This window comes from Ovis canadensis, chromosome 8 (assembly GCF_042477335.2).
Source record: "Ovis canadensis isolate MfBH-ARS-UI-01 breed Bighorn chromosome 8, ARS-UI_OviCan_v2, whole genome shotgun sequence".
Lineage (NCBI taxonomy): Eukaryota > Metazoa > Chordata > Mammalia > Artiodactyla > Bovidae > Ovis > Ovis canadensis.
Window position 1 is genome coordinate 79,955,869 of NC_091252.1, and position 25,988 is coordinate 79,981,856.

The 25,988-nt window shown below is 39.0% G+C and overlaps 1 protein-coding gene across 13 annotated transcripts in view; it reads left to right on the forward strand.

Annotated features, from left to right (window-relative positions):
* The window catches only part of UTRN (utrophin), a 555,792-nt gene that overhangs the window by 264,923 nt on the left and 264,881 nt on the right, over nt 1–25,988 (forward strand). For all 13 annotated transcript variants that reach the window (XM_069598624.1, XM_069598629.1, XM_069598632.1 and 10 more), the window contains 4 exons: nt 4,023–4,237; nt 7,527–7,644; nt 9,756–9,961; nt 15,055–15,209. In XM_069598624.1, the coding sequence (XP_069454725.1) occupies nt 4,023–4,237; nt 7,527–7,644; nt 9,756–9,961; nt 15,055–15,209 (694 nt within the window). The remainder of the gene's footprint in view (nt 1–4,022; nt 4,238–7,526; nt 7,645–9,755; nt 9,962–15,054; nt 15,210–25,988) is intronic.

The following is a 25,988-nucleotide window of genomic DNA, read 5'->3' on the forward strand; positions in this document are numbered from 1 at the left end:
TATTCAGGTCCTTCATTCCACAGAAAATTAGCTTTCCTAAGATGAATATGAGATAAAAATCTGTCCTATTACCTTCCAACTGCACCCATGGGTCATGACTTTTCCCAGCATCACTTATTGACCAGTGTATTCTTCAGTGATCTACAGTTTAGTCTCTGCCAAGGTCAGGTTTCTCTGCCACCTGTGCACTGTGGTTCTTCTCTTCTCGTGGTCTATTTGAATGTTTGGATCTATAATACTCGAAGTTAATCATTCATTATTAGCTGAGAAATACAACTAAATATCTGGTAGGGCATAACCCTCTATCCAAAAAAAATTGTTTTGACTGTTCTTGACCCTTTTCTTTCCAAATTAATTTTAAAATCAGAGTTCAAATATATAATTTTGTCAAGTTACAAACCTGTTGGGACTTTTCTAAACATTTCCAACTTTTAAGGAAAAAGACTTGGCAATTAGTAGTAAATACATTAAATATTTTCATGTTTTTTACTCCAGTGATTCTGTTTTGGGAATTATCTACTAAGATGGCAATCAGAAATGTAAAGATACAAAATTATAGAGAAATGTAAAGATAGAAAAAGATACATCTTACAATTTCTTATTTTTCTAGTTTTGTTGCTTTGTTTTTGCAAGTTCTTTTTTTTTTAATTCAACAAATATTTATTGGGCATCTACTATGTGCCAGGTATAGTTCTAACTGTCAGGGATTCATCAGTAAATACACATAAATGAATGAAATACATGGTATGTTAGAGGAGAAACGGAGATGTGTAAGAGAGACTGTGCCACTGAGTTGGCTCTGGAACACATGAAGAAATTAGGTGTGCTGAGAGAATATTGAGATTTTAAAAAGAGCAGCATGAGACCTAATTTAGAAGATGACAAGTAAGCAAAGACTAAGAGAAAAATCACTTCTGTTGAATTTCTTTAATATTCCTTAATATTAAGAGTATTATTTTTTCTTTTTTTTTTTGATGGTACAGGCTTGCTTTTTATTATTATTATTTTTTAATGTTCTCTGACTTTCAGTGTTGTCCTAGGAATTTGAAAGTATCCTTGATAGATATAACTGTACCTGTGTTAAGTTCTGTTGATAATACCTTACCTGAAAACTGACAAATGATAAACACCTAGGTATAAAAAGTTTGTTTTAAAGCTTTCAGAGTAATGATTTTTAAGCTCTTTTTGTTTGTTCGAAAAACAAAGAGTTAAAAGTATTACTAACCCCTCTATAATGCTGTTAATTAAATGTATTGATGGGAGGGATCTTGATTTATCAAGCTTTTCTCTGAACTTGGAATATTACATCTAAACATTTACATATGGCTGATCAGCCCCTACATATGGACAGAAGCAAGTAATCGCATACACAGTTTAGGTCAAAACTTGACTATTTAGGGAAAGAAAGGGTTAATCTAGATTATCTGAATTGACTTTGATGGATGACCAGAAAATATCTTGATTTTCAGGTCCCTTAGAGCCATGGATGGAAGCTAAAGATTTTAATGCATTTACTGGTTTCTTTTGATTGGCAGTGGCTCTATGGAATGTTGTGTTGAGAAGGTACATCTTAAGTCATTGAGAAAAAATGTAATTGTTAGAAATGTCTGCGATGCAGAGAAAGAGGACAAAGAGACAGCGCTTGTGCCAAGTATTCGTCAGCTTTGACCTACATTGGCAGAGTTAGCTTATGTGCCTCATCAAGTCTGCGGGCCCAGCATGTCAAGGTTTTGTAAAAGCAAAACCAAGGGCTTGTGCTTTCTGTGCTTGTAAAATCTGTACTGAAAACCAGTGAGCAGGAATGGACTGAGTCACAGAAAAGAAAGACTGAAGTCTCCATCTCTAAGAGTGTGTCATAAGTCTAAGTGGAAAATGTGGCTGGTGGGCACAAAATGACATTCTTGTGTTAGAACCTGTGAAGAGCGAGAAAGGCAACTAAAAACAGGAATATTCGGGACCTATCCTTTAAGTGAACTGAGTGGAATTCTGCCAGCAGGTGTTTCCTAGTCATAGTGCCACTTTTCGTGAGGTGCTTACATCCTCCACCCTTCTTTGTTGCCTGTGAGAGGCTGTGCTCAGCATCTGGCACTAATAGAAACATTAGAATTGCAAAGTCTTTTTTTAGCTTATTATGACTAACTTTGAGTTTCATACCCTATTACTTTGCATCTTCAAACCTACTTTTTCCCCTCAGTTCGATTGAGAAATAACTGACATATATCATTGTATAAGTTTGAGGTGTATAGCATGATGGTCTGATTTACATGTATTGTGAAATGATTATCGTAAATGGGTCATCTTCTCATATCGACATAATTAACAAAAGAAAAGAGGAAAAAATTTTCTTCTTATGGGGAGACCTCATAGTGTTTACTCTCCTAACTTTTCTGTATCTCATACAGCATGGTTAACTATAGCCTTCATGTTGTATATTACATCCCTAGTGTTTATCTTGTAACTGGATCTTTGTACCTTTTGACCACCTTTTCTTATTTCCCCTCCCTCCTCCCCTTCACTTCTGGTAGCCACAGGTCTGATTGTCTCTTTTCCTATGATTTTTTTTTTTCCTCGTTTGGACACCACACATAAGTGAGATCATACAGTATTTGCCTTTCTCTAGCTGACTTACTTAACTCAGCATAATACCTTCAAGGTCCATCCATCTTGTCTCAAATGATAGGATTTTTCTCACTTTTTTATATCTGAGTTCTGTGTATACATATGTATTTCAGTGTTAACCTCTTAGCAGATATATGGTTTGCAAGTACTCTTTCCTGTTCTGTGTATGTTGTCTTTTCTTTGTTGTGTTGATGGTTTCTTTTGCTCTGTAGAAGCTTTTTAGTTTGATGGTAGTCCCACTTGTTCAGTTTTGATTTTGTTGCTTATGCTTTGTATTCTTCAGGTGTTATATTCAAAGAGTCAATACCATGATCTGTGTCAAGGAGCTTTAATTTCTATGTTTTCTTCTAGGAGTTTCATAGTTTCAGGTCTTACATTTAAGTCTTTTGTAAATGGTGTAAGACATTTATTCTTTTACATGTGAATGTCCAATCATCTTAGCATCATGTATTGAAAAGACTATCTTTTCTCCATTGAATATTCTTGGCTCCCTTGTCAATTATTAGTTGGCTGTATCTGCAAATCTTTTCTAAAGTAAAAGTTTAAGAGGAGTCTAAGTATTTAGCCATAAGAAAAAGGGTAACTAAAAGTTAGTGACTATAAATAAATATTGTTACCTAGGTATTCACAATAGTGTTTATTAAAATGACTAATATGTTATAAAGTTAAGAAAAAAAAGGACGGAAAATTACAAATAAATTGGCTTTATAATTAAAGCAAAAGCATCTTGACAAAATAAAATAACACTCCTAATTTTCTCATGGTTGATGTATTTTTTACAATTTTCTCTTGATATTGGTCTTAGTTACTGTTAGTTGCTTTTGAGTTATTGCTACCCTCGAATAGGCTATGTGCATGCTAGGTCACTTCAGTTGTGTCCGACTCTGTGTAGCCCTATGGACCTTAGCCCACCAGGCTCCTCTGTCCATGGGATTCTCCAGGCAAGAATACTGGAGTGGGTTGCCATGCCCTCCTCCAGGGGATCTTCTCAACCCAGGGATTGAACCTGCTCTTTTTTTTGTCTCCTGCATTGGCAGGTGGGTTCTTTACCATTAGTGCCACCTAGGAAGCCCAAAATACGGTGAGACTGCCTTTAACTAGCTTTACTGCAACAATACGTCTTATAGATATTTCAGGAAGTAACATTGCCATTTCAGTATTAAAAAAGAAAAACTGAGGGAGGGTATGTATGTGTACTTATGACTGATTCTTGTTGTATGGCAGAAACCAACACAACATTGTAAAGCAATTATCCTCCAATTAAAAAAAAAACCCTCTTTCAATCATTTTACTTACTTAAAGTAAAATTTACATAAATACACATATACATACATCTCCATTATATCACCAGTATCAGAATATCCTGCTGTGTCATTAATACTTTGCTTCATTTTTAATTTCAGCTCATCCCGGTGTCCAAAAGGTGGTGCTAGCATCATCTGCATCAGATATTCCTGTTGCATCTCCTCGTACTTCAGAAATTTCAGTTCCTGCTGATCTGGATAAGACGATAACAGAACTAGCCGACTGGCTGGTATTGATCGACCAGATGCTGAAGTCCAACATTGTCACTGTCGGGGATGTAGAAGAGATCAATAAGACAATTTCGCGAATGAAAGTAGGTACCTAGTGTAAAGGTTTGTCATGGAAACACCACAGCACAGGAGTAGACAAGATCTGTTTGGATCGCTTCTGTTTATCTTAAACTCTGCGAGAATGAGCTTTAAAAAAATTGTTTTTTAAAAGTGTTTCTTTCCCACTGAATCTGCCGTGTTTTCATCCCACTGAATTCTTAACTCACATAAATGATTTAAGCAGCACTTCCTTAAGAACAGGAAGGCCCCTGAAAGATGCCAGGATGCTTTCAACCAAATTTTCCATCATCTATCCGACTTGCTTGATGAGTTGCACTTCCACTGTGAGGTGTCAGAGTGATGTTCTTCAACTCCAACAAAGGATGATCTCTGGGAGGGACTCTGGGTATGTCACATCCAACGCTGCTGCCTTAATGAGCCGGGTCTGAAGGGCTTCCACCAGCGCGTCTTGATCAATTAGTAGACCTCTGCTGATGTTGATGAGGATGATGGTGGGCTTCATTAACCTCAGTTCCCGCCTCCTGATCAGGCCCTGGGTCTGGGGCTTCAGGCTCACAGCCAGCATCACAAAGTCCGACCGCTGAAGCAGGTCACCCAGCCTCTCACAGTACGTGGCCCCGACAGCTTCCTTCTCCGATTTTCAGTACTCTTCTGTTAATAAACCGCTTTGGGGGCTTCCCTGGTGGCTCAGATGGTAAAGCGTCTGCCTGCAATGAGGGAGATCCGGGTTCGATCCCTGGGTTGGGAAGATCCCCTGGAGAAGGAAATGGCAACTCACTCCAGTATTCTTGCTTGGAAAACTCCATAGACAGAGGAGCCTGGTAAGCTACAGTCCATGCGGTTGCAAAGAGTCGGACATGACTGAGTGATGTCATTTCACTTTCACAAGGAAAGCAACTGTGCTTGTGTCTGAAAAGCAGATGCAAAATGATTAATTAGGGGGACTGACTGCACAGGAGTGAATGGCGACGAGCCCTTCCTTAGCGAAGTTATCGCCTCCATCCACTCCTGGGTCCCGGTGGCACTGCAGAAGCTCAGATGCCAGTGCACTGACTGGAGAGGCAGTAGGTCTGAAGCAGCCTGGCCCTACCGGGTTGCCTCCAAGATGCTCATGACGTGGACCACCCTTCCGCCCCCGGCCTCTCAGAGCAGAGTTCATGTTCCTCTTAAAAGTTCTTGATCTGTCAGCCATGCTGGCTAGGTCTGACGAATAAAGGTTTTCTTGCATTTGTGTTGTTTTGGTTAAGAATGTGAGCTGTAGACTCTGTTTTTACGAGCTAAAACTGATGTCCTAAATCTGGCAGTATCAGTATAAATGTAAACTGGTGTTAATTTAGTCCCTAGTGTCATATAGGCATTTGTTGAAGTGCCTTTTCAACCTATATTTCATAATGAGCTTATTTAATTGTTGACATCATCAGTGAAACTCTCCTGACCATAATTTTATTTCTATACATATGCCATTTGATATCAATTTTAAAGTTCTTTCTCCATACTCAGTGTATTTTTGGTCTTGGGCTATATGTTGTCTAGGGATGCTGAAAAGAATATATCAGATAGAAACTAAGAATGAACTATGAAAAATAATAATACAATAGCAGCTATTACTAACTCTTATTAAGTGCTTAGTGTGTGCTAGATGTCTTTCTAAGTATTTAGCATGTATTATCTCATTCACTTTAACAATCTTGTGAAGTAGGTACCAGTTTTATTCCCATATTAAAGTTAAATGTGACCAGGCACAGTCTTATAAAAGCCACTGGGCAGGTACAGGCCATGTGGTAGAGGAGCCAGGATGAAGAAAGGGTTACATCCATAATGAAGGAATGCAGGCTATGTGGAATTTTGATGCTTAGAGACAAAATAAATGACATTCCTGGTACAGGGACCAGGGAGAATAAAGATTTGAGGTGGGGAACATGAGGGATGGTTCAACAGTTGTGCAATAAGGAGGTGTAGTGGGAAGTCAGTAAAGTCAGATCAAGTCCACCTTCTGAAGGAGCTTGTGGACTAAGCAAAGCTCTTTGGACTTTCAGTCTGTAAGCAATCGGTAAGCATCTTTTCTTCCCATTTTCTTTTTAAAACTGTGGCTGGAGACTGATCATAAGAATGTTCTGCTTGAGTAAGAAGACTGGGAATAGTGCAAGTGATGCTTAAAACAAGGAGAAAAGCCCTTTCTGAGTGGCTGAGATGATGTCATTGCAATTCATTGCAATTAGTGGAAATCAGGAACAGAAGAAATGGAATGTGGCTAAGGGTTTGATTTAGTTTCAGATATGTTGTGTTGAAAGGTCCTTATGCCACTTGCAAGGAAATGATCAACATTCATTGAACTGTCTTTGTGTGATTCAGGATTAGAGGTTGTGAATGAGCCATTTAGAAATAATACTTGACACTATAGGAATAATTGAAATCTGAAAAGTTAGGGAATTCACAGAGGAAGAGCTGTGGATTCTCTTTGGAAGTTATATATTTTAATCTTTATGGCTATGTGTGAGTTCGATGCTTAAAACACACCATTTTCCTAATATTGCTAACTTTTCCCTCCTAAGAAACTCAAACTTTCTCAAGCAGCAGTCTTTTATGTCTATGCTGTGCTGTGCTTAATCACTCAGTTGTGTCCGACTCTTTGTGTTTAGGGTTAATTTGCAGTTCTTCTAGTTTGAATTTTTCTAACCGCTCATCTCCACCCTGTAGGTGCCATTAGTTTATGTTCATTTCCGTTGTAGGACAGATGTGCAGAGCATTGGTTGCAGAAATCACTGCTAATGTTTTTGTTTTTTGGTTGCACCAAGTCTTTGTCGCAGGGCATGGGTTTCTCTAGTGACACACAGGCTCAGTAGTTGCCCTCTGCGGGCTTAGTTGCTCCAAGGCATGTGGGATCTTAGTTCCTAGAGCAGTGACTGAACCTGAATCCCTTGCACTGGGAGGTGGATTCTTAACCAGAGACCACCAGGGAAGTCCCCTTGCTGAATGTTTTGAACATACTTTTTAGAGTTCAAAGGGATTTTCTTCATTTAATCTCCTCAGACTTGATATAGCTGAACTGCAAGTGTTTTTATTATTTCTTTTTGTGGAAACAAGAGAGGTAAAATACCTTGCCTGATGATCCAGATAATAAGTGGGAGAGTCAAGATTTGAACCTGGGGCCTCTGACTCCAGAGCCTGCACTTTCTCCTCTATAGCACTGATGCCTCACTGCTCCTTTCCAGAGGAAAACAACAGCTTGGATGGCAGCACACCAGTTATGCTTTGTTAGTGTTTTATCATACGGCTTATTAACCTATCTTAACGATCATTTTGTCTTGACAGATCACAAAGGCTGACTTAGAACAGCGCCATCCTCAGCTCGATTATGTCTTTACATTGGCACAGAATCTGAAAAATAAAGCTTCCAGTTCAGACGTGAGAACAGCAATCACTGAAAAATGTAAGATTTAAAAAATAAAATTATACATCATCACTCACTTTCCTTGAAAATGGTAACATGCACATTTTTGAAGATTATTCAGCCAGAAATGAACATTATTTGATAATTTAATATTTGATAATCTCTATTAATGAAATAGCTTTCCCTTGCTTTTTAAATTTTTTGTGAAGATTGTCATAATTCCCTGATGAATTCCTTAAACTATGAACAGCATTACTTTCTAAGTAATTAGTAATACATTGAAGGTTTTTTTTTTTTTTTTCATTTAGGTTAGAATTTCTTTTAAAGAAACCAAAAAGACAAAAGTTAGAGAAACCCATAGGAATAAAAATCCATTCAATTCATTCCAAAAATATGTGTTGAGTAGCTACTGTATACCTGTGTATCTGGCTCTAATTTGAGAATACTTCAGTTAAATACAACATGAAACAAAAATTAAATACAACTCAGCAGCAACAAAGTTCCCTATTTCAAATTGGCTTTCTGGCTTACAGGCATCTGTTAAATCTGTATGACATACAGAACAGTCAGGATTCTTAAGAATGTCATGTAGGGACAATTACTGTCCATTTGCATCATTCCCTTCCTCTCTGTAGCCCTCAGCACTGTCTGTAGCTGTTCTGAAGGATATCTGTTCTTTATAACGTCTTGACATTTCCTAGTCTTCTTACCTTTATTCACATTATGTTTTCTTCTTCTTGGCCTTCTCTCCCCAGGTGAAATTCTACTCGGCAGGTAAAATGTCACCCACTCTGCGAAGTCTTTCCCACCCTCTTTTAGTCCCCAGTGAACTGTATTTTCTATCTTTAGTTCCTGCTATGGCCTTTCCCTCCTATAATTTCATTGTAGATCTCACTATTAATTCTCTCTCCCTTCTATAAGTTGTGAATATTCACCTCTTTGGCCCCAAGATTTCCCACACTGCCCAATACCAATTAGGAACTTAACAAATATTTGTGGCAGAATATGAACTGGAAAGTATTTTATTACCTTGGCTAATATTTCTCCAGGAAAGTCAACTGTTCCCCTTATTAAACATGTTTTGATTTCAACATGAATGTGGCACCAGCAAAGTTATTATAAGAGATGAGTTAGCAGAGAACTTTTAGTGTCTCACACTGTTGGTTTGTTTTTGCTAAGTGAGCCATTTTATTTCTTTTTAAATTAATTGATAGATTGTGTGTGTGTGTGTTCAGTTATGTCTGACTCTTACAACCACATGGACTTGTAGCCTGCCAGGCTCTTCTGTCCAAGGGATTCTCCAGGCAGCAAGGGTTGCCATTTGCTCCTCCAGGGGATCTTCCTGACCCATGGATTGAACCCAGTAGGAGGGTTCTTTACCACTAGTGCCACCTGGGAAGTCTCTTCTTTTTTGTAACTCCCTCTTAAAAATAGAAGAGAAAAGAAAGTAGGAGAGAGAAAAGGAGAAGAGAAAGGGACCAAAAAAGAAAATCAAAGAATGGAAAATAAAAAGAAAGAGTAAAAAAAAGGGAAAAAGAGTCAATATAGATTTTTTATAATAGAAACTGTTGATACATAGAACTTGAATCTCATTTACTTTAAGTGCTTCTCTTAAATATATAAAAATACTTCCTTTTAGAGAGGTTTCATGCTACAGAAAAACAAATGTGAAAAGAACTCTTAAATAGTTTGTTTTCTCTTAAAATCAATGCTACATTAGAGCATTTCCTTAGAGGATGACAAGTGACTGTATCTGTGGTCATAAGATTATATCATAAAGTACTGTTAGAAGTACTGTCATCTCCCTTCTTCAGACCAGGTTCTGTAAATATAAACTAGGTAAGAATTAATTTTTAAAATAATTTTTTATCAGTTTTAAATAGTAAATATCTTTATTGTGAGATATTTTAATGCAATCAGAATAGAGTTTAATTCAACATTTTTTTCTTCAAGGATGATTTCAAAAATGTATCAGTCATACAGTGTGGCAGACATAATAAAATTCCTTTAAAATGTATGTACCATTTGGCTACCTTTCTCTTTTGCATATGTGACCTTATTTACGATGAATTTGGTGTCATGTATTTTTTCCTTTTCCTAATGACTGCTTTCTGGGATTTTTTTTTTTTTTAATGTAATGCCTCCTCCAGTGGAAAAGGTCAAGAACCAGTGGGATAACACCCAGCACGGTGTGGAGTTAAGACGGCAGCAGCTGGAGGACATGATTGTTGACAGTCTCCAGTGGGATGACCACAGGGAGGAGACGGAGGAGCTCATGAGAAAGTATGAGGCTCGCCTCTACATTCTGCAACAGGCTCGAAGGGATCCCCTTGTCAAACAGATTTCTGATAATCAAGTAAGTAAGGCTCATTAGTTACTTTCTGGCATTACCAATTTGTGGGATATGCTTTTTTAGTCTATTGTTAACCAGAATTTTTAGGACCCTTGGCATAAAGTTTTCCCAAGGGCTTAGAATGTACATTGAAATTTATATAAAGAATTTGACCAGGAAGGTTTTTTTGGAAAATTTCTAGAGTAATAACGAATAGAAATGTACTTGTATCCCAGAATTACAGCTCACTGATTCTTTGCAGATGGAACACACCCATGAACCAGCATCTAGAAAAAAAACCACCTTCAGAATCCCAGGAATCCTCCTTTTACTCCCTTCTGTAATTATGTTGAAGGTCATTTTTATTTTTGAAATCTCCCAAAATTTTCATGAGGGCTAATGTAGTGAACAAGGGCTTCCCTGGTGACACTAGTGGTAAAGAACCCTCCTTCCAATGCAGGAGACTTAAGAGATGTGGTTTTGATCCCTGGATCAGGAAGATCCCCTGGAGGAAGGCATGGCAGCCCACTCCAGTGTTCATGCTTGGGGAATCCCAAGGATGGAAGAGCCCGGCAGGCTGCAGTCCAGAGGGTTACAAAGAGTCAGACATGACTGAAGAGACTTAGCAGACATGTAGTGAGCAAATCAAGTATTAAGTTTAGTTTCTTTTAACACTTTATAACCAAACTGTTTTATCAATATCATCAGAGCAAGTACCTTTATATGATTAGTTTGACTATAGAGTTAATGATATTGAATACTTATGGTACTTCAAAGTGCTACTTTAAATCTCTCTACAGTCATAAAGAATATTCTTGAATTGGAGGTTATGGTTGTTAGGTTATATTTTGGTGTAACGTTGATTTGCCCTTCAGATAGCCTAGATGAAGGTGTATGCTTGTGAAGGATATAATATAGAATATATGGGGAGCAAAATCTGAAACAGGACAGCATGTTTTTATTCTTCAGACCTGTAGACTTTCCATGATTGCTATTTAAAAATCAAGTGGCCAGTATCTTGGTTTTCTGGATCATTCTCTGTCTGTCTCTATGCTATCTGCTATGCTATCACTATCATTCTCTATGCTATCTGCTGATCTGTTTTAACCAAATGACTCAAAAAATAATAATCAGCAAAGCCCTTTGACTCTTAACCAGAGGAATACAATTGAAACACAATGTTTCAATCATTCTATTCAGAATATTCTTTCCTAATTAACAGCATTAGCATGAAAAGGGAAAAAGATATGACACTGAAAGATGAACTCCCCAGTTTGGTAGGTGCCCAATGTGCTACTGGAGAAGAGTGGAGAAACAACTCCAGAAAGAATGAACTGATGGAGCCAGAGTGAAAACAGTGCCCAATTATTCATGTGACTGGTGATGGAAGTAAAATAAAGTGCTGTAAAGAACAGTATTGCATAGGAACCTAAAATGTCAGGTCCATGAATCAAGGTAAATTGGAAGTCATGGAAAAGGAGATGGCAACAGTGAACATTGACATTTTAGGAATCAGTGAACTAAAGTGGACTGGAATGGGTGAATTTCATTCAGATGATAATCATATCTACTACTTTGGGCAAGAATCCCTTAGAAGAAATGGAGTAGCCATCAGAGTCAACAAGAGTCTGAAATGCAGTGCTTGGGTGCAATCTCAAAAACGACGTAATGATCTCTCTTTGTTTCCAAGGCAAGCAATGCAATATCACAGTAATCCAAGTCTGTGCCCCAACCAGTATTGCTGAAGTAGTGAATTTGAACAGTTCTATGAAGACCTACAAGAACTTCTAGAATTAACGTACAAAAAAGATGTCCTTTTCCTCACAGGGGACTGGAATGCAAAAATAGGAAGTCAAAGAGATACCTGGAGTAACAGGCAAGTTTGGCCTTGGAGTACAAAACAAAGCAGGGCAAAGGCTTACAGAGTTTTGCAAGAGAACGCACTGGTCATAGCAAACACTTTTCCAACAACACAAGAGACGACTCTACACATGGACATCACCAGATGGTTGACACCTAAATCAGATTGATTATATTCTTTGCAGCCAAAGATGGAGAAGCTCTGTACGTCAGAAAAACAAGACTGGGAGCTGACTATGGATCAGATCATGAACTCCTTATTGCCAAATTCAGACTTAAATTGAAGAAAGTAGGGAAAACCACTAGACCATTCAGGTATGACCTAAATCAAATCCCTTAAGATTAAATAGTGAAAGTGACAGATTCAAGGGATTAGATCTGATTGACAGAGTGCCTGAAGAACTATGGACTGAGGTTCGTGACATTGTACAGGAGGCAATGATCAAGACCATCCATAAGAAAAAGAAATGCAAAAAGGCAAAATGGTTGCCTGAGAAGGTCTTACAAATAGCTGAGAAAAGAAATGAAGCAAAAGGCAAAGGAGAAAAGGAAAGATATATCCATCTGAATGCAGAGTTTCAAAGAATAGCAAGGAGAGATAAGAAAGCCTTCCTCAGTGAACAATGCAAAGAAATAGAGGAAAACAATAGAATAGGAAAGACTAGAGATCTTTTCAAGAAAATTAGAGATACCAAGGGAACATTTCATGCAAAGATGAGCAAAATAAAGGACAGAAACGGTATGGACATAACAGAAGTAGAAGATATTAAGAAGAGGTGGCAAGAATACACATAAGAACTATACAAAAAAGATCTTCATGACCCAGATAATCATGATGGTGTGATCACTCACCTAGAGCCAGACATCCTGAAATGTGAAGTCAAGTGGTCCTTAGGAAGCATCACTACAAACAAAAACTAGTGGAGGTGATGGAATTCCAGTTGAGCTGTTTCAAATCCTCAAAGATGATGGTGTGAAAGTGCTGCACTCAATATGCGAACAAATTTGGAAATCACAGCAGTGGCCACAGGACTAGAAAAGGTCAGTTTTCATTCCAATCCCAAAGAAAGGCAGTGCCAAAGAATGCTCAAACTACTGCACAATTGCACTCATCGCACGCTAGCAAAGTAATGCTCAAAATTCTCCAAGCCAGACTTCAACAGTATTTTAACTGTGAACTTCCAGATGTTCAAGTTGGATATAGAAAAGGCAGAGGAATCAGAGATCAAATTGCCAACATTCATTTGATCATCAGAAAAGCAAGAGAGTTCCAGAAAAACATCTATTTCTGCTTTATTGCCTATGCCAAAGCCTTTGACTGTGTGGATCACATTGAACTGTGGAAAATTCTGAAAGAGATGGGAATACCAGACTTTACCTGCCTCCTGAAGCAACAGTTAGAACTGGAGATGAAGCAACACTGGTTCCAAATTAGGAAAGGAGTACATCGAGGCTGAGTATTGTCATCCTGCTTATTTAACTCATTTACAGAGTACATCATGAGAAATGCTGGGCTGGACAAAGTACAAGCTGGAATCAAGATTGCTGGGAGAGATATCAATAACCTCAGATATGCAGATGACACCACCCTTAGCAAAGAAGAGCTAAAGAGCCTCTTGATGAAAGTGAAAGAAGAGAGTGAAAAAGCTGTCTTAAAACTCAGCATTCAAAAAATGAAGATCATGGTATCCGGTCCCATCACTTCATTGCAAATAGATGGAAAACAATGGAAACAGTGAGAGATTTTATTTTCTTGGGCTCCAAAATCACTACTGACAGTGACTGCAGCCATGAAATTAAAAGATGCTTCCTCTTTGGGAGAAAAGCTATGACCAACCTAGTAGTCCTGTATGGGTGTGAGAGTTGGACCATAAGGAAAGCTGAGTACCTAAGAATTGATGCTTTTGAACTGTGCTGTTGGAGAAGATTCTTGAGAGTCCCTTGAATTGCAAGGAACTCATACCAATCAATTGTAAGGGAAATCAGTCCTGACTGTTCATTGGAAGGACTGATGCTGAAGCTGAAACTCTAATACTTTGGCCACCTGATGTGAAAAACTGACTCCTTGGAAAAGACCCTGATGCTGGGAAAGATTGAAGGCAGGAAGAGAAACGGACGGCAGAGAATGAAGTGGTTGGATTGCATCACTGACTCTATGGACATGAGTTTGAGCAAGCTCTGGGAGTTGGTGATGGATAGGGAAGCCTCGCATGCTGTAGTTCATGAGGTTACAAAGAGTCAGACATGAGTGAGTGACTGAACTGAATTAGCAGCATGGTTCTGTTCGTCTGGTATTCTAGGGTGGATTTTTCTGCTAGTTGCTACAAAAATTATGGGAACATTCATTTGTCATTTAGGTTTCATGGGGAGTATCTTGATGCAGGCAGAGAAGGCAATGACAACCCACTCCAGTACTCTTGCTTGGCAAATGCCGTGGACAGAGGAGCCTGGTGGGGTGCAGTCCATGGGGTTAATAGGAGTCGGACATAACTGAGGGACTTCACTTTTACTTTTCACTTTCATGCATTGGAGAAGTAAATGGCAACCCACTCCAGTATTCTTGCCTGGCGGATCCCAGGGACCAGGGAGCCTGGTGGACTGCCGTCTATGGGGTCATACAGAGTCAGACATGACTGAAGCGATGCAGCAGCAGCAGCAGCAGCAGCAGCAGCAGCAGCAGCAGCAGCAGCATCTTGATGCAGGGACTCTCAGGGGAAAAAAAATGTATCATAAAGCTAATGTCTATGGACACACAGCATCAATATAATTTATTCAGGCACTCTCAGTAACTCTTGCTTCACTACTGGATCCACCCAAGAGTTAACTTTGTAAGCAGGCATAGTGATCCAGGGGCAAGATTTCCATATTGTCGACCTTTCTGTATCTCCAAGTGCATATAGAGGAACTAACTCTATAGTAAATTCATTCCTATGAGATGCATATTCCTCTTACGATCAGATGCATAGCATTTGTAATGAACAAGGCAAATGGTTTGAGGAATTAAAATATATCAAAGAGGAGAAGATAGTAATCTTTTAACACCATCTGCTATGTACTTGCTATGTACTTGATCACTTTTCATTTCCAGAATTATTTTTGTTTGAGCTTACATGCAAGAGTTTGTCTTATAATGTGTTCCTTTCTTTTGATATCTGTGTCTGAAACATATTAAAACTTATTGAAAGGACCAAGTGTTTCGGTCATATTTGTAACTGAGTGATCCAGTCTTAATGATTACATCTGAAATTACACCTTAGATGCTGCTTCAAGAACTGGCTGCTGGAGATGGTATTGTACTGGCGTTCGATAATGTCCTGCAGAAACTGCTGGAAGAATATGGCAGTGATGACACAAGAAATGTGAAAGAAACCACAGAGTACTTAAAAACAGCATGGATCAATCTAAAACAAAGGTATTGCTGAAGCTTTGACAGGTGTATCTATGTATATTGTCAAGTTGAGAATTTGATTGCTTTGGCTTTCTCATGGAAGCATGTAGAAGATGGCCCTACTAGATGCATATTTTATTATTTTTTCTTAAAATATTATGCTGTGCTGAGTTAGTATTATCACACTTAACATAGTGTGATACGTTAGCTAATTGAATTTCTGCAATGAAGTTCTTCCTTGATTAAATCTAAACCTTGACAGTGATCATTTTATGAGTTCTGATTTTCTTATGCTTCTCAGCATTGCCTAGAATACATTTGGTGGTACTCTGATGGTAAGGAACACTTTGGTATTATGTCACCTCAGGGTAACATTATCCCTAATAGGGAAACATGTGCTATGTGACCAGGTTATTCTCATTTGAGGCTGAAAACACATGGATCCATACTAGACTCCTGAAATGTACTAAGTGTATATTGGGCTTCAACTCATTTATTATTTTTTCTTTCCATTACTCTGTCTTGTCAGTATGTTTGGAACAGTCTAAAATAGCATGTGTTTATAAGAGAAATTTTTATGTCACTTGAACATCTAGAATTTGAGGCAGTGTTAACAGTGGTTAGCATCTCTTTAAGGCTGCATATTTATATTCATCTTCAGTAAAAGAAAGTGTGTACTTCTTGCATAGTACTGGGAATACCTGTGTCTAAATGAAATTATGGCTTCACATGCATCTTATATATTCAGATGCAAATGCCTGAAAGCTAATTTGATATCAAAACCACATATATTTTGCAGTGAATAAAATGGAACACTTTATTATACATATTACAGGTAATGAATTATAGCCAAATGTTTTTAACAGTTTGATCTGGATGTATTTTGTACATTTTTAAAATGTCATTTTTAGTTAGAATCTATATTGTTAATTTTGGGAAACTCAAGGAAAATTATGAGGCAGTTCATGAACATAAATATGTTGCTCTGTCTCCCTTGGATTCTGGAGAAAATAAAAACAAGTGTTGGAAATACAAAACTCTGAAGTGGTTAAAGCAGAATATAGTTGTCATATTGATCTTTCTAGCATTTTAGAACAGCTGCTTTTCTTTTGTTGTGACTACGTGAACTGTGAACTTCCAGATGTTCAAGCTGGTTTTAGATAAGGCAGAGGAACCAGAGATCAAATTGCCAACATCTGATGGATCATCGAAAAAGCAAGAGAGTTCCAGAAAAACATCTATTTCTGCTTTTTTGACTATGCCAAAGCCTTTGACTGTGTGGATCACAATAAACTGTGGAAAATTCTGAAAGAGATGGGAGTACCAGACCACCTGACCTGCCTCTTGAGAAACCTATATGCAGGTCAGGAAGCAACAGTTAGAACTGGACATGGAAAAACAGACTGGTTCCAAATAGGAAAAGGAGTACGTCAAGGCTGTATATTGTCATCCTGCTTATTTAACTTCCTTGCAGAGTACATCATGAGAAACGCTGGGCTGGAAGAAGCACAAGCTGGAATCAAGATTGCCGGGAGAAATATCAATCACCTCAGATACGCAGATGACACCACCCTTATGGCAGAAAGTGATTAGGAACTAAAAAGCCTCTTGATAAATGTGAAAGAGGAGAGAGAAAAAGTTGGCTTAAAGCTTAACATTCAGAAAACGATCATGGCATCTGGTCCCATCACTTCATGGGAAATAGATGGGGAAACAGCGTCAGACTTAGTTTTTTTGGGCTCCAAAATCACTGCAGATGGTGATAGCAACCATGAACCTAAAAGACGCTTCCTCCTTGGAAGAAAAGTTATGACCAACCTAGATAGCATATTCAAAAGCAGAGACATTACTTTGCCAACAAAGGTCTGTCTAGTCAAGGCTATGGTTTTTCCTGTGGTCATGTATGGATGTGAGAGTTGGACTGTGAGGAAGGCTGAGCGCCGAAGAATGGATGCTTTTGAACTGTGGTGTTGGAGAAGACTCTTGGGAGTCCCTTGGACTGCAAGGAGATCCAACCAGTCCATTCTGAAGGAGATCAGCCCTGGGATTTCTTTGGAAGGAATGATGCTAAGGCTGAAACCAGTACTTTGGCCACCTCGTGAGAAGAGTTAACTCATTGGAAAAGACTCTGATACTGGGAGGGATTGGAGGCAGGAGGAAAAAGGGACGACAGAGGATGAGATGGCTGGATGGCATCACGGACTCGATGGATGTGAGTCTGAGTGAACTCTGGGGGTTGGTGATGGACAGGGAGGCCTGGCATGCTGCGATTCATGGAGTTACAAAGAGTCAGACATGACTATGCGACTGAACTGAACTGACTGAAGGATTCTAAAACTAAGGCGGGAAAAAAGGGGAGTTCAAAGCATCTTTAAAGTACAAACTTACATTCTGGGGATGTAATGTAAAGCATGGTAATTATGGTTAACAATACTGTATTGTGTATTTGAAAGTTACTAAATCTTAAAAGTTCCCATCACAAAAAAAATCTGTAACCATGTGTGGTCATGGATGTTAACTAAACCTGCTGTGCAAATCATTTTGCAGTATATACATATATCAGATCATGGTAAGCTAATACAGTCACATATGTCAATTGTATCTCAGTTAGAAACCCCGACGTAACACTGAGAGAGATCATCCTTAAGCATACTTCGCCTGTGTTTCCAAATATTCCATCTGTAAGAATTATGACTTTGTTTATATTGTAAACAATACCGAAAAAACTGATCACTTTGGAATGTGTGGCCTGCTTTATTTAGCAACTCCAGTTCTTTTTTTTTGCTTTTACTTTGTAAATATTTTAAGACAGCCTACAGCAGTAGTTAGATTAGATGGAAGAGGCAATTAAAAATGAATTATATTCCAAGGTGATCTTTCATTTATCAAAGCCGAAACGGCCACAGTGTTCCAGTTTCATAGTAGTTAACAAGTCATTCTCCTTATTTTCTTTCTGCATTTCAGGAGGAAATAAATAAACATGTTAATATTTAGATATGAGTTAGATATATTATTATCTATAAAGCAGAGAAAATACAACAAATTGTGGCTCACAGAATCCCAGCGTGAATAATAGCTCTATTGCTAGGATTTTCTCTTTTAAACAGAATGATATTTACAATTTTAACTGTTTAATTGGAGATATTTCTAGAATACAGAAATCTTTCCTTGCCTTCTTAAGTATAGTACATGAACCTATATTAAACATTTTTTGAATTCTTGGCATTATTGTTACGAAGATAGAATTAAGGAACTTTAAGAGCTGTACATGACCTTATAGTTCACTTAAACTGGTGTTTCTTAACCTTTTTGACCTTATCATCCCCCTTAAAGAACTTTTTCAGTTTCCTGCTCCCAAGATATTGTAATACTGTGATCTGTCTTGGTACTTTATAGTTATATGATTTCTTCCTAAAAAGAGTCAATTTTTCTCACTCCCTCTACCACCTCACTCCGCCAAAAAGCCATTTATCTCTTCCATTGAGAATACTTGGTTTGCTGTAATGCTCTTAGGCTCAGAGAAGGTAAATGACATGTTTAAAGGCACAGAGCAGAGCCAAGATGACATTTTTCTAAACTGAATTGTGACAGTGCTCTCCATGTTCTGAAGAATTGGTAGCAAATTTATTCAGGTTGCCATGCCTTGTGAGATTCTGTGCTTTGTTTTTAGTGTATAAATTTTATTGGGCAGCTCCTCATGGTCAGGCTCTGTGCTAAGCTCTTCCCTTGTATTATTTTATCCTCATAGGCGGAATTTTCATCAATCTTGTCCATGAATAAACTGAAGCAGAGAGAAGTTAGGCAAGACCTAAGATCACACAGCTCATATGGACAGAGCTGAGGCTGGAATCCAAATCTCTTTGCCTATGCTGTCAGAACTTTCTTCTTTGTTATCAGAACTTTAGCTGTTGCTGAAGACGGCTCTGTGTACCCATCTCTTGGATCTTTGGCATTCCAGTTACTCGTTCTTATCTGTGTTGAGTTTAGAAACCTGATCTGATTAAAGATATGGGAGCATCTGCTATGAATAAATGTAACTCTCTTCCGGAACATGGCCATTGTGCCTGTTGCAGTGGCCGTGGAACCGCCATATACTGTGGTTTTTCCCTTATTGTCCGGCCACATTCTGAATGTACATCATTGTCAGCCAGATTCTGGAGGGTGAAGGGTTATTAGATTTCCATGGAACACTGTTATTGTGGCATAATGTGTGAAGTTTAATATCAGCTTTCAAAGGAAATGTTTTGTCTGAATTGCAGTTTGACTAAGTAATTTGGCCATTCACAGTTACAGGTCCACAGTCCCTTATCTGTCATACCAAAATCCAATAGGCTCTGATAACCGAATGCTTTGAATTGACATGAGGCTATTTATTATAGTCTTTATTTATCCTGCTTAGTGCAAATAACTTTGTTCCTAGCTGCAGAAATATTAATGTGTTTTCTACTTCAGACTGTAGTTGGGGTTAATATGCCAATTAGGTACACTCCTAATGTACAAAAAAATTCTTAGTTCTTAAACATAACTGGCTCTTAATATTTTGGATTCTATAACCAACAGGTCTGTGTCTAACATTTTAAACTAATTGAAATACCTTGTGCTTAGTTGTGTCTAACTCTTTGCGACCCCATGGACTGCAGCCTGCCGGCCTCCTCTGCCCATGGAATTTCCCAGGCAAGAATACTGGAGTGGGTTGCCACTTCCTACTCCAGGGGATCTTTCCTACTCAGGGATCTGACCCGTGTCTCCTGCATCGGCAGATGGATTCTTTACCACTTAGGGCCATCTGGGAAGCCTAGGACATATCTTGATTACCATTCTTTTCACCAGTGAATTTTTTTTTCTTACATTTCATAATGCCCATTAACAAATTCTGTAGCACACATTGAGATAATGATAGTTGAAATTTACTAATAGTAACTTTCACAGTGTAGATGCCTCAGTTGGATCTGAAATGTTATTTTAACCCTGGAGTGCACATATACATGTGCACGCAGTTATTTATCCTGAAACATTGTGAGGGAAATGAGACAATATAACTTTATGTTATAAAGAATAAATGATGCTATAGATCATTAATTACTAGATATTTTCTTCTTTGTCCTCATTCCCTGGAAGCCAGCTTTTGCTGCGTATGTTAATGCGTTTCTTGGTTTGTATAGGCAGGACAAAAAGCACACTGGCTTTGGTATCAATAGTCCTTGATTGACATCTGTACTTTATTCACTTATTTGTGTGAACTTTGACCAAGTTATTTCAATTCACTGAGTTTCAGTACCTTGCTGCTTCTTGTTCGTTGTTTTAGTCACTAAGTTATTATATCTGACTCTTTGTGTCCCCATGGACTGTAGCCCACCAGCCTCCTCTGTCCATGGGATTTTCCAGGCAAGAATACTGGAGTGGGTTCCTCCTCCAGGGACTCTTCCCAACTCAGATATGAAACCTGCATCTTCTGCATTGGCAGGTAGATTCTTTACACCGAGCCACCAAGGAAGCCCCTTCTTGTACAGAACATAATATCTAATGAGTGAGACTATTGTGAAGATCAAAAATTATGTATAAAAGTTCCTTGTACATGGTACATGCTCAACAAAAGATTACCCCAAATTATTATCATCCGCTCTGTCATACTGTGTCTTCCCTGTAAATCCATTGACCTTCAGTCTGTTTGACAGTACTGTCTGTGGTTAAATGAGCGGAAGGCTGAGTCATCATCAGTTGTTTATCTATAGTCATTTTGAATAGTCTCTGCTTCAATTAGTTGGTGATCTGATTTACTGAGTACAGTATAGATTTTCTAATGTTTATTAACAGATGGAACTTTTAGAAAATGCAACTTTCTTGGTTGGAGTCCTTGTCTGTTCAGCTGCTATAACAAACACCACGGATTGGGTGGCTTATAAACTACAGAAATGGAAGTCTGAGATCAGGGTGCCAGCATGGTTGGGTGGGGGACCTCCTTTGGACAGACTTCCTGTTCCCCCATGTGGCAGAAGGGAGAAGAGTGCTCTCTCAGGCTTCTTTTATAAGACCATTAATCTCATTCATGGTGGCTCTGCCCTCATGACCTAATTGTCTCTCAAAGCCCTCAGTTCAGTTCAGTTCAGTTGCTCAGTCATGTCTGACTCTTTGTGAACTCATGGACTATAGCCTGCCAGGCTCCTTTATGCATAGGGATTCTCCAGGCAAGGATACTGGAGTGGCCTCCTCCAGGGGATCTTCCCATCCCAGGGATCAAAACCAGGTCTCCCTCATTACAGGTGGATTCTTTACTGTCTGAGCCACCAGGGAAGCCCAGCAGTGTGGCAAAAAGAATATTTAAAGAAAGAATGGAGAGAAGAAAATGTTTCTAGCAAGGAATGATTCATTGTGTTTCATTAAAACTGAGAAATCCGAAAAGATGACGTAACACTATTCCTGGAATTCCACATCTTGGAGATTCTTGTTAGTTTGAAAAGAACAATTTTAAAGAGCGATGGAGTAGAAGCTAGAGAGTTAGGTGAAGTTGAGGAAGTAGAAACAATTTCTGGGACCATCTATAGCAAAGTTTGTTAAGAGGGACAGAGAGATTAGGTAGTACCTGGAAGGCAATGAAGGGTAGAGAGAAGTGAATAACTTTTCTTTAAAATGGAGAAAAATAAAGCATGTGAATGTGCTCATGGGGTTGATCTAGTAGAGTTATGGTTCAAGACTGAGGAGAGAAAGGAAGAGGAAAGAGGTCCTTCTGTTGATAAGAAGGCAGGATCTATAGAATTGAGTTTGGTAAGAGCTGGGATGCTTTTTCCATTATGACAGAAAGGCAGTGAGAAGATGAATGCAGATGCCCGTGGCCTGGAGCTTTAAAGGTGGGAAGTAGAAAGATTCTCAGTGCAATGACGTCTTCTTTCTTTATGATCCATGAGGCATCCTCTTAGTGAGGTTGGAGGTGGGACTGCCAGAAGTTTGAAGAAAGAGGATCGTTTGTAAAATCAGAGTCTAGGTGGATGGGACAGATAGCTTCCTAGGGGAACTTCAGTGCTGGGCAGTGCTGGGTCCCTGTTTGTGATCTCTAATACATGTAAAGGGAAGATGGTCCTGTTGTAGTGCTCTTTATCAACGTGCATCTACTTGGAGATAAGTCAAAAGAATGCAGATGAAACACAGACAGAGAGGGAGTGGGGGAGAGGAAGGTATTTGTAAGGGAGTGGAGACTAGGACACGTCTAGTCCATAATGGTGTCTATCATGTCCCTTTCCCTGCGGGGTGAAGTCCCTCACTGGAGCCTGTGGCTTGTTAAGCAGATCTTGAGTTTGATTTCAGACTCTACTTCATTGTTGAGGCAGCGAGCAGTGTCTATGTGCCATTTCCATGGACCTGGAGGTTAGCACATGAACACAGTGGAGAATGTCTTCTGCTTTGAAGGAGTGGGATTTTGTCTGGAAGATGGGAGAACAATGGCTTGGAAAGTAACCTTGCTAAGGAGGCAGACCCTCATGTGAGGCAGACCCTCACCCCAGGCATATAAGGTCCAAGAGGAAAGAGAAAGAAGCTTTTTAAAAGTTCACAGATAAATTCATGGCCTTACGGAAACCAATTTCACTTGACAAGATGAAGGGATTGATCTGAGGAGTCTGCCAGTGGTAGGATAGCTCTCCAGGTTTAATGGAAGAAGGGTTTTGAAGGTAGATTGGGGAAGGTGTGGAGTAGTGTTGGGGTGTGTTTCAGTATTGGTTGGCTAATGAAGATCAAATATTTGTAGTGACTTAGTGAAATTAAATTATTAGCAGCCAAAGATGGAGAAGCTCTATACAGTCAGCGATAACAAGACTGGGAGCTGACTGTGGCTCAGATCATGAGCTCCTTATTCCCAAATTCAGGCTTAAATTGAAGAAAGTAGGGAAAACCACTAGACCATTCAGGTATGATCTAAATCAAATTCCTTATGATTATACAGTGGAAGTGAGAAATAGATTTAAGGGACTAGATCTGATAGAGAGAGTGCCTGATGAACTATGGACTGAGGTTCGTGACATTGTACAGGAGACAGGGATCAAGACCATCCCCATGGAAAAGAAATGCAAAAAAGCAAAATGGCTGTCTGAGGAGGCCTTACAAATAGCTGTGAAAAGAAGAGAAGCGAAAAGCAAAGGAGGAAAGGAAAGCTATAAGCATCTGAAAGCAGAGTTCCAAAGAATAGCAAGGAGAGATAAGAAAGCCTTCCTCAGCGATCAATGCAAAGAAATAGAGGAAAACAATAGAATAGGAAGGACTAGAGATCGCTTCAAGAAAATTAGAGATACCAAGGGAACATTTCATGTAAAGATGAGCAAAATAAAGGACAGAAATGGTATGGACCTAACAGAAGCAGAAGATATTAAGAAGAGGTGGCAAGAATACACAGAAAAACTGTACAAAAAAGATCTTCATGACCAAGATAATCACAATGGTGTGATCACTCACAGAGCCAGACATCCTGGAATGTGAAGTCAAGTGGGCCTTAGAAAGCATCACTATGAACAAAGCTAGAGGAGGTGATGGAATTCCAGTTGAGCTCCTTCAAATCCTGAAAGATGGTGCTGTGAAAGTGCTGCACTCAATATGCGAACAAATTTGGAAAACTCAGCAGTGGCCTCAGGCCTGGAAAAGGTCAGTTTTCATTCCAATCCCAAAGGAAGGCAATGCCAAAGAATGCTCAAACTACCGCACAATTGCACTCATCTCACATGCTAATAAAGTAATGCTCAAAATTCTCCAAGCCAGGCTTCAGCAATACATGAACCGTGAACTTCCAGATGTTCAAGCTGGTTTTAGAAAAGGCAGAGGAACCAGAGATCAAATTGCCAACATCTACTGGATCATCGAAAAAGCAAGAGAGTTCCAGAAAAACATCTATTTCTGCTTTATTGACTATGCCAAAGCCTTTGACTGTGTGGATCATAAGAAACTGTGGAAAATTCTTCAAGAGATGGGAATACCAGACCACCTGACCTGCCTCTTGAGAAACCTATATGCAGGTCAGGAAGCAACAGTTAGAACTGGACATAGGAAAACAGACTGGTTCCAAATAGGAAAAGGAGTACGTCAAGGCTGTATATTGTTACCCTGCTTATTTAACTTATATGCAGAGTACATCATGAGAAATGCTGGGCTGGAAGAAGCACAAGCTGGAATCAAGATTGCCGGGAGAAATATCAATCACCTCAGATACGCAGATGACACCACCCTTATGGCAGAAAGTGAAGAGGAAGTAAAAAGCCTCGTGATGAAAGTGAAAGAGGAGAGTGAAAAAGTTGGCTTAAAGCTCAACATTTAGAAAACGAAGATCATGGCATCTGGTCCCATCACTTCACGAGAAATAGATGGGGTGATTGCAGCCATGAAATTAAAAGACGGTTACTCCTTGGAAGGAAAGTTATGACCAACCTAGACAGCATATTAAAAAGCAGAGACATTACTTTGCCAAAAAGGTCCATCTACTCAAGGTTGTGGTTTTTCCAGTGGTCACAAATGGATGTGAGAGTTGGACTGTGAAGAAAGCTGAGCGCCGAAGAATTGATGCTTTTGAATTGTGATGTTGGAGAAGACTGTTCAGAGTCCCTTGGACTGCAAGGAGATCCAACAGTCCATCCTAAAGGAGCTCAATCTTGGGTGTTCATTGGAAGGACCGATGTTGAAGTTGAAATTCCAATACTTTGGCCACCTCATGCGAAGAGTTGATTCATTGGAAAAGACCCTGATGCTGGGAAAGATTGAGGGCAGGAGAAGAAGGGGACGACAGAGAATGAGATGGCTGGATGGCATCACTGACTTGATGGACATGATTTTGGGTGAACTCCGGGAGTTGGTGATGGACAGGGAGGCCTGGCGTGCTGCGATTTACAGGGATGCAAAGAGTCAGACACGACTGAGCGACTGAACTGAACTGAACTGAATTGACTTAGTGGAAAGGGAAATAGGATGTGATATTCTGAATCCTCCGGAGAAGGCAAGGCAACCCACTCCAGTACTCTTCCCTGGAAAATCCCATGGTTAGAAGAGCTTGTTGGGTTGCAGTCCATGGGGTCGCGAAGAGTCGGACATGACTGAAGCGACTTAGTAGCAGCAGCAGCAGTGCTGAATCCTCACAGGGAAATAGTTCTGTCTTGAATATATATGCAGTGGGAGTGGGGAAATTCTCTTAAGGTTCCAAGTGATGTGGCATTGGCAGCTTAGAACAGTCTCCTTAAATTCGATGGAGTGAATTTTTAAATGCTTGATGAGAACCCAATATCTAGGTAACAAAGATTAGTTACAAAATACCATAGAAGGTTGGGAATGTCTCCAGTGACTAATTAATCGTCAAATCCACTGCATTTCCTCACTGCATTAAAGTGTGCTTTGAATATATTTCCTAGTTAAATGATATTTTATACACCAAAGGACAAATTACCTTGTGAAGGTACTCATTGGAAAGCTTAAGGAATTGTTTCATTGCAAGTTTTCTACATGCCACTCAAACTACTGATGCTACTATTTTCCACTCTAGAAGAGAAAAATGTGTTTAAATCTCATGTAACTGTAAAGGTTGCCATTCTAGTATACCAGAATTTAGCAAGACACATCTCTAGATTTGTTGAGACATTCTTTTCCATTGAAGTCTTAAAAAAAAATTCACCTATTTATGTTCAGACACTCTTTTGACTAATGATAAGCACATGTATATTAAACAATATTATATCTTATAGATTAAAAATGAAGTATTATTTAACATTTAAAATCACATTAAAAAAAAATCAGTTATGTGGGTGACCATGTGTTGTAATGCTGCAAAATGACGGTAAGCTA